At 37.8% G+C, this 17,049-nt stretch overlaps 1 protein-coding gene and 1 non-coding gene across 2 annotated transcripts; both read right to left on the minus strand.

Moving 5' to 3' along the window:
• Positions 1 to 402: 402 nt before the first annotated feature.
• LOC103959075 lies at positions 403 to 3,250 on the minus strand. Its single transcript, XR_001954142.2, has 3 exons — positions 3,101 to 3,250; positions 816 to 916; positions 403 to 731 (listed from the first exon to the last, which is right to left on the minus strand). It is a non-coding gene; the product is annotated as an uncharacterized LOC103959075 (transcript).
• A 1,190-nt stretch (positions 3,251 to 4,440) lies between these two features.
• Positions 4,441 to 8,435, minus strand: LOC103963825 (eukaryotic translation initiation factor 3 subunit A-like). The gene is made up of 5 exons (XM_048590318.1): positions 7,750 to 8,435; positions 6,117 to 6,404; positions 5,685 to 5,864; positions 5,376 to 5,594; positions 4,441 to 5,094 (listed from the first exon to the last, which is right to left on the minus strand). The coding sequence occupies exons 1-5, from the start codon at positions 8,227 to 8,229 to the stop codon at positions 4,690 to 4,692; spliced, it is 1,572 nt and encodes a 523-aa protein (XP_048446275.1). The 5' UTR covers positions 8,230 to 8,435; the 3' UTR covers positions 4,441 to 4,689.
• Between the last annotated feature and the right edge of the window lie 8,614 nt (positions 8,436 to 17,049).

Here is a 17,049-nt window from a genome sequence, read left to right on the forward strand (position 1 = left end):
AATTATTTTAGGTATCATCCACATGGCATCAAAATATTGGTTGTGTGACTTTTCTACGTGACATGTTAGCAAACCAACGGAAAATTTACCGGATTCGTACAGCAGGCACTACATTAATGTGCAGTAGTCAAATTTAGAGACGACGTTGATTGATTTTCAAATTGAGGGACCAAAGTGATGAAATAGGTTAATTTCAGAGACTGTTTGTAACAAAAACCCATTTCTTTATGTGCAAGAAACAATGAATAAGTAAAGAGAATCGTCCTCCCTTCCTGATCACTCATCCCTACAGGTATAACGATGGATTGTCAGGAAGGTTGTAACTATGGCCTGAAATTTCAAATCAGTAAATAACTTCCATTAACACAATCGGTACACAGAAAACTGCCCCAAAAAGCAAGATCATGCAATCAGTATACTATACCTTTCATTTTGCATAAGTGCGCAATTCTTATTTCAAATGCAAAAGAACCCGTAACTGAACGGAATTTCTTCAAAAAAAATGCCTGTGGGAGTTTAATGCATCTTCCACCAAAGCAGAAACAATAACAGCTCAAGCTATGAGTCTAAGACAAAACATTTCACTACTCCAAACCTGATTTGACAATAAAATTCTGGCGACTAATGGGGTTCATCACGACCGGAGGTCCTGCAGTTCGTGGCCAAGCCTGGAACTTCTTGTCAGTTTCTTCCCCCCATTTTTTGTTTGAAACGGTACCAGGGAGTACTACCTGGTTATAATTTAATAGTGTTAAATTGCACAGAAATTTACTACGCTAAACGACTTCATCAAGCAGTTTTGTCATCAAAAGTACCTCCAAATATCTTTTTGTCAGATATCATAGTGTCGAAAACATACGCAAGCCCAAAGGTCCCCACAATAGATCCTAAAATGTACTTTGCTGCCATTTTTCAACTGCAATAAGTACGAACATAAAGTCAAACAATAAGCAAATGGAGAAATGCGCAACGAGAAGAGCCAGTTATCTCATTGTGAATCGTTTTGGAATGAGTTAACTCAATGAAGATAGAAAGTAGAAAACAGATGCATACAACAAAACTGGAAGTGAAGGTTCTACATGTCACTCATTAGCCTTTAACGTACACAAGCACAAGGTCACAAGGAGTAGCATCACTTACAATTTTTTACAATTTTTAAGAAGTTAATGAATCTACAAACACTGGTCAAACCAAGCTTCTGAGAATATTACCATAAATGAAGAAAAATACTGAAAACTAAAATATGACAAATCTAAGTTAAAATAACATTTCTAACAAGTACTAATTTGAGCCTATGTACATAAACTTCAAAGGGTTCAAATCAGCTAAAGCACTCTTTCACAAATAAACCTATGGTTCAATTTTTCAGGGATGAAGGAATGTGTGAATCTCATTCAATACACCCTAGAATATAGTTTTCTTTCAATCGGATAATGGAGTAAGGCTTGAAAAATTAAAACCTAGTTGAAACAGTAAAACCATAAGATAATGGTGATTTACAAGGTAACAACCCAAGAGACCATTGGCTCTACCCACATATCTTCAGCTGAGAGAGGAACCCACAAATTCACAGCCAACAAATACACAAATTCTTAGCCAAAACCCATGAAGACAAGTTGTTCAATCCCAATGCAAAACCCAAACAAAAAATTATCAAAATACGAGGCCCATTGTTTGAAAAGATAATTACATTCAGTCGTTGCTGCTTGGGGTGAAGTACAGTTGAATCTTTGGCTTTGGGTTTGTTTTGGGAGGTAGGGATTATAGAATTAAGAAGATGTAATGATGGTGAACAGCCGAGGAAGGGGTCACTGCTGGGGCTGGGGTAAAGAAAAGCTGCGAACTTCTTTTTTATTTTGTGGTATAGGGCTAGGGAAGCTTTTTTCTACACCTTCCTGGAAGTCACGTTGACCGCATTCATGCCTAGTTGAGCTTGTCTAGAAAGACACACACACACAGGTGGGTGTGCTTATGGCAGTAGAGGGCAGGGAGGAACAAATAAATTCATACCCAACTCCATGAAGTTCCAAGTTTTTCTGCCCAAGTTCAAAACCCACACCCAAAATAATTCACATAAGAGACTCAATTGCCCAAAAAGAGACTTGTATTATGTCATTGTTGCTTTGGGTGAAGATAGAGTTGATGCTTTGGTTTGTTTTGGGAGGTAGGGAATTATAGAATTAAGAAGATGTAACGATAGGTTTAGTATCTGAGACTAGGTCGGGGAGGTCTGTTTAACGGCTGGGGAGGGGATGGTGGGAAAGGAGTCACGGCTGGGGTGGAGGAAAAGTGGTCATGGCTAGGGCTGGGGATGGAGTAAAGAAGAGATGGGGAATACAAATTTGTAATCCGGTGGAAATGTGGGATTTAACACTAGTTTCAGGGAGAACTAGAGGAATTAATCCTAAAGCTTATCACTCTATAGTCCCCATCATCCCCACCGCAACAACAAGGCTGACACCGAACAGAACAAATTAACAACCAAAGAGAACTACAAGGTACAGTTGAAAACTAATATTGATAAAGGAGCACGTTCGTGCAGTGCGTATATACCATGCATATAAGAGATGACCAAAAATCTTGAACCAAATATATAGCAACTCAGTTTCCGTATTGTCCAACATAAACACGGGAGCATTGTTCAAAGTAAAAAATAATACGGTGACTCGGCAAGGCTAGTAAGAACCTAAATCATGTCACAGCGTAACAAAATACAGCAACTAATATACCAAACGCACGACCATATGAAAGAGCAAAAAAATGGCGGAGATTCGCATAACCAAATAGCGGCTAGACAGGGTCGTTTCCAATGTAAAATGTAAGTTCTTTCAATGTATAAAGTTTCTAGATTTCTCAATCAACAAATGAAAATCTGCTAAAACATCAACCTGGAATCCAATTTGTCAAGTCTATGATCCCACATTTTCTCAGAAACCAAACATAATATACAAATATAAAATCAATAAAAGTAATTCATTTGGTAAATTGTACGAATCTGAGAAAATCCCAAGCATAATAAACGAAACCCTAGATCTATCAGCAGATATGTAATTCAGAGCGCGACATTGCGGATATAAAAACTGATGAAACGAGAACTCACAGATGAATTGCAATGGGGAGAGATTAGAAGACGGCGTTGAGAGCAGAGCGATGCAAACGGTAGGATGGGACTCAGGTAACGGAGGCACAAATTGTGCCGCATCTGAATTTATAGGAGTAGTTCTCTCCTGCGCATATGGTGGGTTGTGCGCGTGAGATGCGCATGACCCGGTTAAACTTAATCTCGACCTCTCATTTTTGTAACTTTAAACCAGCGGCTGTGATGCGTTTTTAGGAGAAACAGAGGAAATGCTTCGTCATCTATTTAGAAGTGCGCTCGGTTTCATTCGGTTTGGTTTTTTTTTTTTTCAGTTTGGTTTTGTCCTGTTTGATTTCGGTATGGTTTTAGATTTATTTTATTTTATTTTATAAAACTTAATCTTTTTTAATATAGAATTTAGTAAAGAGGCTTGCATTTATCAACTAATAATAAGAAAAAGGGGAAAGTGAAAAGTGGGAAGATAGTTATGTATATGCAAGATCATATAAATCAATCATATTCTATCATTAACCTCAATTGCAATGAAAAATGATCATCATATTCCATTCAAAAAACAAACAAACAGATAAGCTCTTCCAAGTTCCAATGCCATCTGAAACTCCATTACCAATGAAATATTCTCCCTAATTAAAACAAGTATGCTCCTTGAAAAAGTCTTATGCTTAGTTTCAAACTTGACAACAAAGTTTCACAAAAGAAAACATCATGGGCATACATTCATAAAGTATAAAGGGATTCGGTTCGGTTTGGTTTTCGAACCTCCAAAATTGAAATCAAACCAATAAGGTTCGGTTCGGTTCGATTTTTTTTCGATTTGGTGTTCGATCCCTTTTTTTCGGTTTTCAGTTTTTTAACACCTCTACTTCCATCACCTTAAGATAGAAAAAAATTTCATCCATTTTGATGTCAATACTAGAACTCAGCAAACCCAACAAAGCATGGAGGATCTACATTTTACGTTTCACACTACTGGAGTTCTGGCCACCCAACTTGACCACCAAACCATACATGCTAGTTGAACATTAATTATTTAATCTTCGTTCTTCTAGAATTTAATTGTATGCGCATTTTTTTATTTGTGTTGCGTTACTAATATACAGGTTACAATATATAAATGAATAAATTGGTAAATGTGAAAAATATTTAAATGACCTTATGATTTTAGTTTCATTCAAACTCTATGTTTATCTAAACTCTCATTTCTCAAGACTCTCGACGAGAAATCATTTCATGAGACCCTCAAGAACAACTCAAGTTAATATGAGAGCAAGTAAATATAACTGATCATACTTGTTGGCATATAATTGATGCAATAAGTCAAAATCCACAACAAACATGAAAAAGATCAATTCTGATGGGCTCTAGTTCGTTTAGAAAATATGGTTAGAGGGACTATATGCGGAGCAATTAAGCATAAATTGATACCGACTCCTTAGAACTTAGATTCCAACTCACCAACCCTCTTGAATTAGAACAATGGGCCGTACAGTTAACATGATTAGAAAAGGGGAAGAATTTCCTACAGTTAATATGGGTAAAGTAGATGAAAATTCCTACGCTGAATCCATGTACTGAATCTCAAAACTTTTCTATGTCTTGGAAGGTTGAGGGTAATGATACGGGAAGACTGCTTTGCCATTCTGCCTCGCCGAAAATGAGGAGTTTCCGATGTTTTGAAACGGCGTTCGCTTCGGAGCATTAGGTGTTCTGTTGATGTATGTGTCTGGTTTTTTACTTCCATCGGTTAAATCCTCCCTTTGCTTGCGGCCGTCTTCTTTGGTACGCTGATTTTCCTTCAAGTGACAAATCAGTACCCGCTTTTCCATTTCATTATGTGGATTCTGGGGAATAAGTGGCGAACCGTTGGCCTTCATTAGTCTTGTGCTTTCTTCCTTCCTCAACCTATCAAGCTCTCCGTGGAGCGTTGACGCTTGCACTTGTAACTCCCTTCCTTTGCTTTCAGATGAAATGGCTTTCTGCCTCCATTCTTGCACCTGCAGAAGAAATGAGACTTTCTTTAGAGTGCCTTCTAACTTCTAAGCATCATAAGAAACCTGTCAATCCTGTTACAAAATCATGCAGAAAATCAAGGATATTCCAGCTATTCCAAACATATTGCTTTTCGATGGATATTAGATTCTCCTAAAACATCAAAGAGAGCAATGTAGCCCAGCCAAAAAGAGCTGAGGATATCCCTCTTCCCAGTAGCAGCTTGGTCTAGATAAATTTGTAAACAATAACTAAGCATAGGATAGTAAAGGACGAAATATCTTACAGCTGAGCGTAAGGATTGAATCTGATGATCAGAATCTAGAGCTCGATCTTCCCAAAAGTCCCTAGAAGCCTGCAATTCTTCCATCTCCTCCCTCACCTGCCCCAGCATCTCCTGCATCTGAGACCATTGCTCTGTCTCAACTCGTACTTGCTCTACAATTCTTCGAACTATTGCCTTGCAACGTCCTGAGCACACGTCCTCTTCACGAGACTCTTTCTCCTGCGGAGCAAATTGTCCAAACTTAATATTCCTTCTAGTAACAATGTTTTCTTTATTCCATAAATAAGTCACCCTTTTGCAAGAATATACCTTGTAAAATTGTTGTATCAAGGAAGAAGACAGATTTTCAGCTTCAATTCTCTTGAAAGAAGAGGCAGAACTGGCAACCGAACTATTGGATGTAGACAGCATTGAACCATACTCTTCCTTCATCCTCTCTAATAACATCCCGTTCGACAATCCCTCCATTTTCCTTCTCAGAATCTCCGCCTGCGTAGTATTTTTTATAGAACCGATAAGGCAATCATGCAAATCATGAAGTAAAACAATGCACGCCTGGTTATCGAGAGTCTCCTCACTTTATCAATTTTAAAGTCAAAACTAACATGATTCAGTTGAGAGGTGACACACACACATTATAACAATATAAATCGTAAGAGTCAAGATCATCCGTGTCTTCAAATTGAAGTATCAAAGCAAGATCGATGACACTAGTTTGCACGAAAGGAAGATAATGCTCACATTGCTTTTCCCACCCGAAACCAAGTTCTCATTTACTCGAGAGCTTGATTTGATCGACAAGCTTGCTTCTGCCATCCCTTGGATCTCCTTCACACGTATCTCATCTGATGTCGTCCTAAACTTCTGAAGCCGTCTTTGGAGAAGATGGGCTTGTTTATCAAAATTACTAGAGTTCTTCCCAACCTCCGAATCCTTAACTCGTAAATTTCTTTGCAACCTCTGTAGTTTCTCTGCCAAGTGTTGAATCTCTTCCTCCAAAACCTTTCCGTTGCAAATCTTCTTTTGCCGCTGAAAACCAGTCACAACATCAAAATTTGTCTCACACAAAGCCGTTGTCAATTATTCTGAAGAAAAACTTGCTGGAATACAAGTAAGAATGCAGAAGAAGCACGGCCTAAGATTCGAACTTTTCCTTGATTTTAGTTCAATGTAATTTCTTCTTAAGCAAATGGAAGAATTTACCGAGCAATCCAAGAAACCGAAACAGAAACAAAGTTTCAGATTTGAGCAGTAAGACTATCTCCAACTCAAGGGTGGGAAATCCAAAAATTTAGCCCCGTATTTTCAACTATTCGTCTACGTATGAGGTCAGTTTTCCACCTTCTTAAATCTTATATTTTTGCTTAAACACTTTCATTTTTCAATGCGTTCAAGTCGTAATAAGTGAATTCAAATACTAGAAGAATTCAATATAGAAGAATTGGATTAATTAATAATATTATTTTGATCGTTGAATTTCAAATATTAGGCCGCTACATTATTTTATTACTGTCAAAATTGATTAAATTAGATTTAAACCGTTGAAATATAAAAGTTACAGTCGAAAAATTTTCAAACTGATAGTTGGATTGAAACGGTAAAGAAATCTAGGCCGCACAACACAGTTACTGTTGGAAAATCTGAGCACGTCTCACTGGATCACATGACCTAAGAGCGCGCGACAGCCGATGAAATGACAACGGCTAGCGCATCTGAGCCGTAAAAAATGGACTTGTTGTGACCCTGGCAGCAGGGAATCCCTCGGTCCACTTGCGCTTGACGAGCGGCTCCGCCCTTTCCTTCCCTTTCATGTGGTGCTTGCTGGGGCCTTCCAATCGCTTCCTTATCCGTCCGGGGGCCATTGGAGACTCAAATACCCACTCCAAACTCAAAATTCTTCTTTTTTTTTTTATTCCACCCTCGTGGGAGACGGTCTAAAGGCATATTTTTCAAAAAAAGAAACTGCAATATTCAAACCAGATAAATACTCTCTCTCTCTCTCTCTCTCTCTCTCTCTCTCTCTCTCTCCCGATAAAACATGAGAAACGATAGAATAGTTCTGCTTTCAAAACCAAATATAATCTATCATTCAAAACTTGAGCAAGCGGCAATTTCAATTCGAGGTTATTATAATTTCCCCATGTGTTTAAAAACTTCAATTTTCTTTGTAATCCTACATTTTGGTCAATAACTATCACCACGAAACGAACTTGAAAAATCCTCCACTTATTCCTATCAAATTTCTCAGCAACCAAACAGAAAAACCCTGTTGGGGTTTTCCTTCTCCTTCTAGCATTTTCTCATCAACCAAACAGGCAATTCAAAACCTACGTAAGCAAATACAAAATGAGAGAGAGCGAGAGAGAGAACTTACAGAAACAAGAGTGTGCACGGCTGATTTAAGAGTCCTCTCCATCTTAACCTTCGTCCTCTCCATTTTCCTTTCAGCAATCTCCCTCTCCATCCTCAACAAATTACACTCCGCCTTCAACATCTCAGCCTGAAACCTCCACCTCTCCTCCTCCACCACTCCACCACCCTCCCCCTCCTCCTCCTCCTCCTCTCTAACCCTCTCTCTCCTCCTCTCTCTCTCCTCCCCATCCCCACACTCAAGAAGCACAACCGGCGAACCGGTTCTCGAAAAAGCTCTCTCTTGATCAAACAGAGCCTCCAGCTTTCCCTTGTGGTCCTTCCTGGCCTCCCCTGAATTGTGTTTTCCGCCATGAACGTTCTTGGTAGCTCTCCGGCGAGGCCTCCGCGGGAGGTGGAGGATTCTTGGTGTTGGTTGGGGTGGTGGGTACTGCCATTTAAATCTTCTTGGTGCGGTAACTGCAGTTGCAGGGGAGGATGACATTTGCAGTCGAGTCGATTAAAAAAGACACGAACTTTGTGTTTCTTTTTGGGTTTGAAAATGAAAGGAAGAAAGAAGCTAGACGTTAGGCTTCATCTTGTTTGTTTGTATAGTGGAGGCTGTAGCTTAACATCTGAGTTGAGAGAGAGAGAGAGAGAGAGAGAGAGAGAGAGAGAGTGAGTGAGAGAGCGTGCAACCTCTTGCAGGGATTTCAAATGAAAGCTGCGCTTGATGTTAATTTTGTTTGGGCAAATTTATTGGTATCTACTTTGGTCCCTTTGTCTTTTATTTTTTGGTTTTATTGGAATTTGAATAGTATTTCATGGTTTTTTTGGTTGAGTATAACAATATATTTTACATTAAGGAAAGGAGAGAGTTCGAAGATGAGAGGAGAGTTCGGTTAAGCCACACAATAGGCAATCTAATTTGGTATCGAATTCGCTATTCACAAGATTCGAACCTAAGACCTTGATGAGATTTTTACTGTCTACATAAATAGGGATAAAAACACTTAAAAATACTTGCAAGAATACAAGGATGTTGTAGTATAGATGTTTATGCAAGGTCGTTCTCCTCAAAGACTATTTTACTAATTTATGTAGAAACAATTCCTAATTAACTACTTAAAACTAAAAATTGAGAAAGGTGATTTTGAATTTAGGTAATATTAAAAACGAATTTTAATTAAAATCAAATATGATAAAATATAAAATCTACTTATCAGACCTCTCATTTACAAGTGAAGAGGAATACCACCAGATCGTAGTACTGAATGGTGTATTTCATGGTCTTAGTTTAATAGTAATTTTTGGCTTTAGGCATATTTTATGAACCCAGAGAGAAAAGAGGGAAAGGGATCATCCCTTTTCTGAGGGATTCTGTGATCCTGACTATTTATCGTATATCGTACGGTCAGTTTTCGTTAGGTACTATTTATATTTAATTTTAAAATGATTTCTGACTACACGATATATGATGAACGATTACGATCAAAGAATCCTTAGAATCTATAAGAAAAGGATCCGGTGGTAGATATCTTAACGTTTGTGCCTTATGTATGACCATTTTGATCTTGGTAATACCCAGGCATTCACTGATAAGTATTCCATGTATTTGCTTTCTGATTTAATTCAATAAAAAAATACTACATGTTTTATTTTTTTAAGTTCAAGAAAAATTAAATAACATATCTATTATTTTTTTAAATAATAATACGAAGTGTTAATATATTATCAGACAAAATAAAAAATTAACTCAATATTAAAATTTGAAAATGATGTCCCGGTCTAGATTTATTATTATGTTGGTTTGTTTGGATCCTTGCTTTTAGTCTCGTTTTTCAACCGAAAAAAAAAAAAGTCATCAGCAAATTATAGAATGCTAGTAAAACTGCATTTTTAAATGATCTTTGAAATTGAACATTTCCACTAAAACGTCTTTTAAAGTTTTGAATCACTAAAGCAAAATTCAAATTGCAGGGTGTTAGCAAGATTTTCTTTTAAGTTGGTTGGTTGTCATATTCTAACTGATTTTTAGTTTTGAATCCTCTTTGGTGCTATTCTCTTATTGCAAAGTCAACAGATTTTATGCCTAAAATATTTGTTAATTTGAAGTGTTTTTGTATTTTAGTCTAATGTCTGAACTGATTCATATGTTTATTAACAGTGCACTTGAATTGTAAGTGATGAATCGTTCTTGTCATATAACCTATTGCATTTTAAGTTTAAACATGTCCCATCTTTCAGTTTAGATTGAATATATCATATTTTAATTGAGCATTAAAAAATTAATTTGAATAGTACGTAAAACAGCCTTGTAGAGAGAGAGAGAGAGAGAGAGAGAGAGAGAGAGAGAGAGACGTTGCAGTTGGTAACTTAAGGTAGGTTTAGGAACCTACCCCCTTACCTTCAAATATACAAATAGTAGGATTAGACGTGCAAAACATGCTTAAAGTTTGAAAATATTTTAATTTAAGGTAGGTTTAGGAACCCCCTTACCTTCAAATATACAAATAGTAGGATTAGACGTGCAAAACATGCTTAAATTTTGAAAATATTGTAAATAGTTGCTGTGACGAATCTGGCCTCATTCTCCGCGGTGTAAATGCTTGTAAACCAAAAATGGAATGATTAAGTGAGAAGTAAGTAGATTAGGAACTAAGGTAAATTATTAGTTATTTATGAATAAAAAATTCATATTTTATATTTCTAGATTCCAATAGAGACTCAAGTAGTTAGCATTGGTTGATCGAACGAGATTTCCATGCTTTAGAATGGGGATTTTAAACCGATGAGATACAGTAATTTTATTTTGATAATCAAGAACAAGTTTTGAGAAAAAGATTTTGTTCGCATTTCCGAAGTATCAAAAGTATGTACCAAGCACTGTTCATCGCTTAATCTACTATTTTTGTTTTTATTCAAATGTTCATAGTCAAAAACTCAGTTCTCATTGTTTCTCGTTTCTCTTTTGGATCAATCAATGACTGTCATTTAGAACTTTTAACTCAGTACTTCTTTCAATAAACGGCAACTAAATGTCAAGTTCAAATCTTCTGCACCCAAATTCCTATGTGGCATATCTCTTAGAGTTTGACACATGTCCTCAAACATAACAGAGCGATGAATTTGAGGGATTAGGAATTGAGATTTCGTTTTTGTTTCTCTTTCCAATTTGGAGTTAGTTTCGCAGGGACGCGAAATTCTTGAATCTCAGGCGACGGGGGGAAGAGAAAGAAAGGAAGAGAGAGAGCTTCTCCGGCAATCCAACCACCGCCGACTGTTCCTGCCCCAAACTCCTCCGTCAATCTGCGACCTTCTCAATGACTCTGTATTGGCTCTGCACCTCAGTTTGATGAACCCGTTCCTATCCAAATTGAACGATATCCATTTCTTCGACGACTTGGATCGCGTATAGCCCCTTCCACTTTAAGCCTCATTTCCTCAGAGGTCACATAATCTGCAACAACTTCCCATGCTTTGTTGGTGGTGGCATTGAGTGTAAGAGTGTGAGTGGCAGGGGGGTTGGGCTTCCGGGTTTCACGTTCTATTTTTAGTTTTTATTATTGTTATTTTTTAAGAGAGCTAAAAACGTTTAAACATAGAGTTATGGCTGAACAAGGCAAATTCTGAGATTGAATTTAGACCCTTTGTGGTGAAGTCTGCTAAGATTTATGCGCAAAATTAAAATTTTGTCATTCATCTGTTAAAAGCAAACACGACCTTTCTCTCTCTCTTTCTCTCTCTTTCTCTCTCTTTTCCCTATTCCCTTCTTTCTTTTATCTCAACAACTTGCCGAACCAGAACCAAAACAAACACAACAATTTCATCTTCTTGATTAGTCGATTCGATTCCCCCATCTTAAGTGGAAATTGTGGAAGCTACTCTTTCCACTCTCTCTACCCAAAACCCATAGCCATCTTCTCTATATAAGAATTGTGCTTGATAGTTTGAGCGTATTGTATTAATGTTTATATAGAGATTACAAGTAGAGTTTGAGTGAAGATCAAACTCTTCAAAAACAAATCAAAGATAATTTACAGATAATACAATTAACAAATAATCTATTTGAATTCAAAATCATTCAACAGCCAAATGATTAGACTGTTAAGAAGTTTTAGCTAAGCCTTCATGTTGACTGATTCCGTTTTGATCTCCAGTGAGTTTTGTGGCGGGAAGCTTTTATTTCAAACTTGGTTTATCACACCCCCATAAGCTAAGAAGTCGCCGGCAAACAGGAAGCTTGGACAGAAGATAGTTGAACCGATAAGTGGACAGGCCTTTTGTTAAAAAATATGCAACTTGATCTTGGGTAGCTACGTAGCCCACTTGAATTTCACATCGAGTTACCTTTTCTCTAATATAATGGTGGTCCACTTCAACATGTCATGTCTCGTGTCCAGGCATGGAAAACTAGGTTGGAAGCCATGAAGATTGCATAAATATTGTCACACCACACCTTTGGAGGAGAAAGTTGGAGATGAAGATCATTGAATAACTTTCGAAACCATGAAATTATAACGGTAGTAATGGCAAGTTGGCAATACTCAGACTCTATGCTTGAACGAGAAACACCTTTTTATTTCTTGAAACTCCAGGACACAAGATTAGAACCAAGAAAAATGCAATATCCTTTTGTTGATATGCATTCATCGGGGTCTCCAACATAATCAGAATCAGCAAAGGCAGTAAGAGTGAGACGTCCAGATTTATACACAAGACCATGATCAGGTGTGGATTTTAAATAACAAAAAATTCTCTTGACAGCAATCCAATGTGTAATGGTAGGTTTGTGCATGAACTGGCAAACCTTGTTAATAGCGAACGCAATATCTGGACATGTGACTGTAAGATATTGAAGAGCACCTACCATACTTCTAAATTTAGTGATGTTTGACAATGGTTCGCCATTGTAAAGACTAGGTAGTTTGCCACTGATTTCAAATGTGGAAACTGGTTTGCAATCAACCATATTTGTTCATTTCAGTAAGTCCATGATGTACTTGGACTGAGATAAATGAACCCCTGTAACATCCGACATCGCCCAAGGGAGTGGTCCTTATATGTATATTCTCATCTCTACCTAGCACAAGGCCTTTTGGGAGCTCACTGGTTTCGGATTCCATCGTTACTCCGAAGTTAAGCGAGTAGCGCGCGAGAGCACTCCCATGATGGGTGACCTACTGGGAAGTTCTCGTGTGAGTTCCCAGAAAGAAAATTGTGAGGTCGTGGTCGGGGCCCAAAGCGGACAATATTGTGCTATGGTGGTGAAGCGGGCCTAGGATATGGTGGACCCCGGGCCGAAATGTGACAACCCCATTGCTAGAATAGTGAACTTCCATGCCCATAAAATAATTCAAAGGACCAAGATCCTTCATGGAGAAAGTTGTGCCCATGTTCTTGATCAAAGTATTAATGCACTGGATGTTATTGCCTGTGATAAGGATGTCGTTAACATAGATTAGTAAATAAATGTGAACTAAACCATGACAATAAACAAAGAAAGACGAATCTGCCTGAGAAGGCACAAAACCGAGATGTTCCAGGTGGTTGGAAAAACATTGAAACCACGCCCTTGGAGCTTGTTTAAGACCATATAAAGAATGTTTCAATTTGCAGACATGTGTTCGAAATTGAGAATTAATGAAGCCTGTTGGTTGTTTCATAAATACTTCATCAGACAAAGAGCCATTGAGAAAGGTATTTTGTACATCCAGTTGTCGTATGGGCCAAGAAAACTAAACTACAAGCGCAATGATCATGCAAATGGTGGAATGAGTAACCACGAGACTAAACGTTTCTCCATAATCAAGTCCAGGTTATTGATGATATCTATTCACAACAAGCCAAGCCTTAAATCTGTCAATGGACCCATTCGGTTTTCGTTTAATTTTGAAAACCCATTTGTTGGGAAGCACATTCATTGAAGGATGGTAGGGGAACAAAAACCAGGTGCCAGCCCGCTGGAGGGCGTTAAATTCATCTGCCATTGCAGTTCTCCATTCCTGAAATTTATGTGCCTGACTATAACAAGTAGGCTTAGGCAAAGCGTTAGTGGTGGATGTATGGGCATACTTAGGATTCGACTTGTGAATACCATCTTTGGCACAGGTTACCATGGGATGTATTTGGGTGGATACCAAAGGTTACAGAATAGGGTTGGGAAGGGCTATAGGCGAACTAAGGGGTGATGGGTGGGGTAGGATAGGTGAGGGAGGAGATAAGGGTGCTGAAATATAGGAGTTTGAGTCATGGATAATGTTTGATTGTATATAGGAAGTGGTGGATGGAGAGGGTTGGTTGTGGGGTTGGATAGGGACCGAGTTTGGTGGGGATGGTGAAGGGAAAATTAATTCAGAAGTCCCAAGTGCAATGGGAGTACTATTATGCAGGTAGGATGCGTGAGAAGTAACACTGGACGTTTCATGAAATGGAAAACAAGTTTCATAAAAAATAACATGCTTAGACATGAAAACACAACCCGTTGACGGATAAAGACACCTATACCCAAGTTTATTTTGAGAATAACCTAAAATATGCATTTCTTGGAATGAAATTGTAGCTTATTAGACATGTATGGACATAAATAGGGAAAGCAGGCACACCCAAAAATTTTGAAAAATTCATATGACAGTTCCCGTTGAAATAATTTTGTGTATGGAGAAATTAAGTTTGAAACTTTGCTTGGCAGTTGGTTTATTAGAAAATTGGTTGTATGAAGAGCCTCAACCCAATAATTTTGAGACATAGATGCATGAGCAAGAAGAATGAGTCTTGTTTCAACCAAATGTCGGTGTTTTCGTTCTGCCATACTGTTTTGTTCAGGATGGTGAGGACATGTATATTGATGATGAATTCCATGTTTTTCCAAGTAGGTTTTGAAAATTTTATTGATATATTCTCATCCGCCATCCATTTGAATTTGAAAAGTTTGAATTTTCCATTGAAATTTATTCTTCATTTCAGTTTTAAATTTAATAAAAGTGGGCAACACATCGGATTTTAATTTTAAGGGATATAGCCAAGTATATCGCGAATAGTCATCAATGAAAATCACACAATAACGAAATCCTGAAATTGAAAATGTTGAGGATGTCCATACATTTGAATGAATAAGTTGTAAAGGAAAATGCGAAATTGAATTTGATAAAGGAAATGGCAATTTCTTGCTTTTGCCCAGAGGGTATGAATGACATACATAATTCAAATTGTGCCTAGTAAGAGGCACTTTACTAGTGGACACTAAATGCTTCAAAATAAATGACAATGGATGACCAAGTCTGGAATGCCAAACACCATCATGGACTCTAAATCCCATGCACGCAAAAAATCCATAGCTTTTATTTGAATTCAAACTTGCATATGGATATAGCCCAATGTTACTTCAGCCTGATAAAAGGATCTTCCCCAATCAGATATCCTAAACACAAAATAAATTTGGGTAAAGTACGAAGAAGCAGTTATTATCATAAGAAAATTGATTGATAGGTAGGATATTTTGAGAAGCATTTGGACATTATAAGGTATTAGAGTGAGTATAAGATTTAGTGGGAGAGTGTATGTAGGATGTTCATATGTGAAAGATTTGCAAGCCTTGGCCATCATTAACACCATTGATATTATTTGTGCCTGTGTACTACTGTGCATTTGTGAATTGACCAGGATCGTTGGTTATGTGGGCATTGGCTCCGGAATCTAGAAGCCAGCTTGTTGGAGCAGTGGGTGTTTGGGATACACAGTGGGACTGAGCAGCAAAAGTCGTGAGGCGAGCACTATGAACACAACCTTCATATGAAATGCTCATGCGATTGTAGCAGTCGATCGCAAAATGCCCATTTCGACCGCATATTTGGTATTTGAGTGATGGATGGTCAGCAAAGGAGGGACCTGCACCGAGAACACCTGGACGTTTTGATAAGGACTTGCAACATTTCCATTAGGACAAGGAGCAAACCACTAAGAGGAAGGACACCAACTTGTCCTCTACCGCATGCAAAACCAGCAGGTGCATGAACCCTGCGTCCTTGGTTGGCAACCATGGCAGTCATGGTAGTAACGGGAGTATCTCTAGACAAAGTGAATGTGAGATGGTGAGTTTCAACACTAAGGAGCAGTGCTTCCAAAGCTGCATAAGAAATAGGGGTTTCTCAGGCTTGTATGGATGCCACAGTATTTTCATACAAGGGTTTAAAAAGAGGGTTGATATTGTCAATAAGTTGACCTTCATCATCCAGTAGAAAAGCAGGTGGACATTTTGACATTCCGTCAACAAAAGGCATCAGACTTCGACTTCGAAGTAAGGGAACAAACTGTGCTCGCCACAAAGGGTAGTTCTGACAATCAAGTTTCAAAGGAAGGAATGCAGAAACATTAGTGAGAGGAGTGGCAGCGGAAGAGGCCATTGCGTTTGAGAAAGAAATGTTGTCGTTAGACTATTAAGAGGTTGATACCATATAAGAATTATGGTCAATAGTTTGACCGTATTGTATTATGTTTATATAGAGATTACAAGTAAAGTTTGAGTGAAGAACAAACTCTTCAAAAACAAACCAAAGATAATGTATAGATAATACAATTAACAAATAATCTATTTGAATTCAAAATCATTCAACAACCAAAGGATTGGACTATTGAGAAGTTTTAGCTAAGCCTTCATGTTGACTGATTCCGTTTTGATCTCCAGTGAGTATTGTGGTGGGAAGCTTTGATTTCAAATTTGGTTTATCACTCTGACTAATTGAGGCTTTTGAACCACCTTTCCCAGCCCACGAACATGTTCTGCAAAAAGGTCTTCCTCTTTTGGCAGCAAATCGCTCTCACTTCTCTGATTTGAATTCTCATCTCCAAGGCCTCCAAATAGGTCCCAACCAACGCACCGTGTTTTGAATTCACCGCTCGTCTTCGGCGAAAATAGCCCTCCACAATCTCAACATCAGCCTTCAGAATCTCATCCTCGTCACTCCCTAGTGTACTTTTTCTCTCAATTTGGGTTTTTGAAATTTGGGTCATTTAATTAATTAAATTTTTTTTTTTTCCCATTTTAGGTTTTGCAAGTTACATGTCCATCCACTATTCTATTAGCCATTTATGTGGCTATTAAAACACGAACTAATTAAACCTTTCTGATTTCAGTCAAAGAATTATGTTTGTGATTTCATTGCCTTAGAATTGGGAATGCGGTTTTAGTTATGAACTCTAAACTGATTGATGAAATGACCATCTTAGTCTCACACTAATAGAGTTACGATAAAAATTTTAGTTTGAAGTATAAATCCTAATAAACTTCATCATAAATATTTAAATTCAAATTTTTTTACCATAAAAA

This window comes from the organism of the source record quoted next, unplaced genomic scaffold (assembly GCF_019419815.1).
Source record: "Pyrus x bretschneideri cultivar Hongxiangsu unplaced genomic scaffold, Pyrus_bretschneideri_v1 Contig31, whole genome shotgun sequence".
Taxonomy (NCBI): Eukaryota; Viridiplantae; Streptophyta; class Magnoliopsida; order Rosales; family Rosaceae; genus Pyrus; species Pyrus x bretschneideri.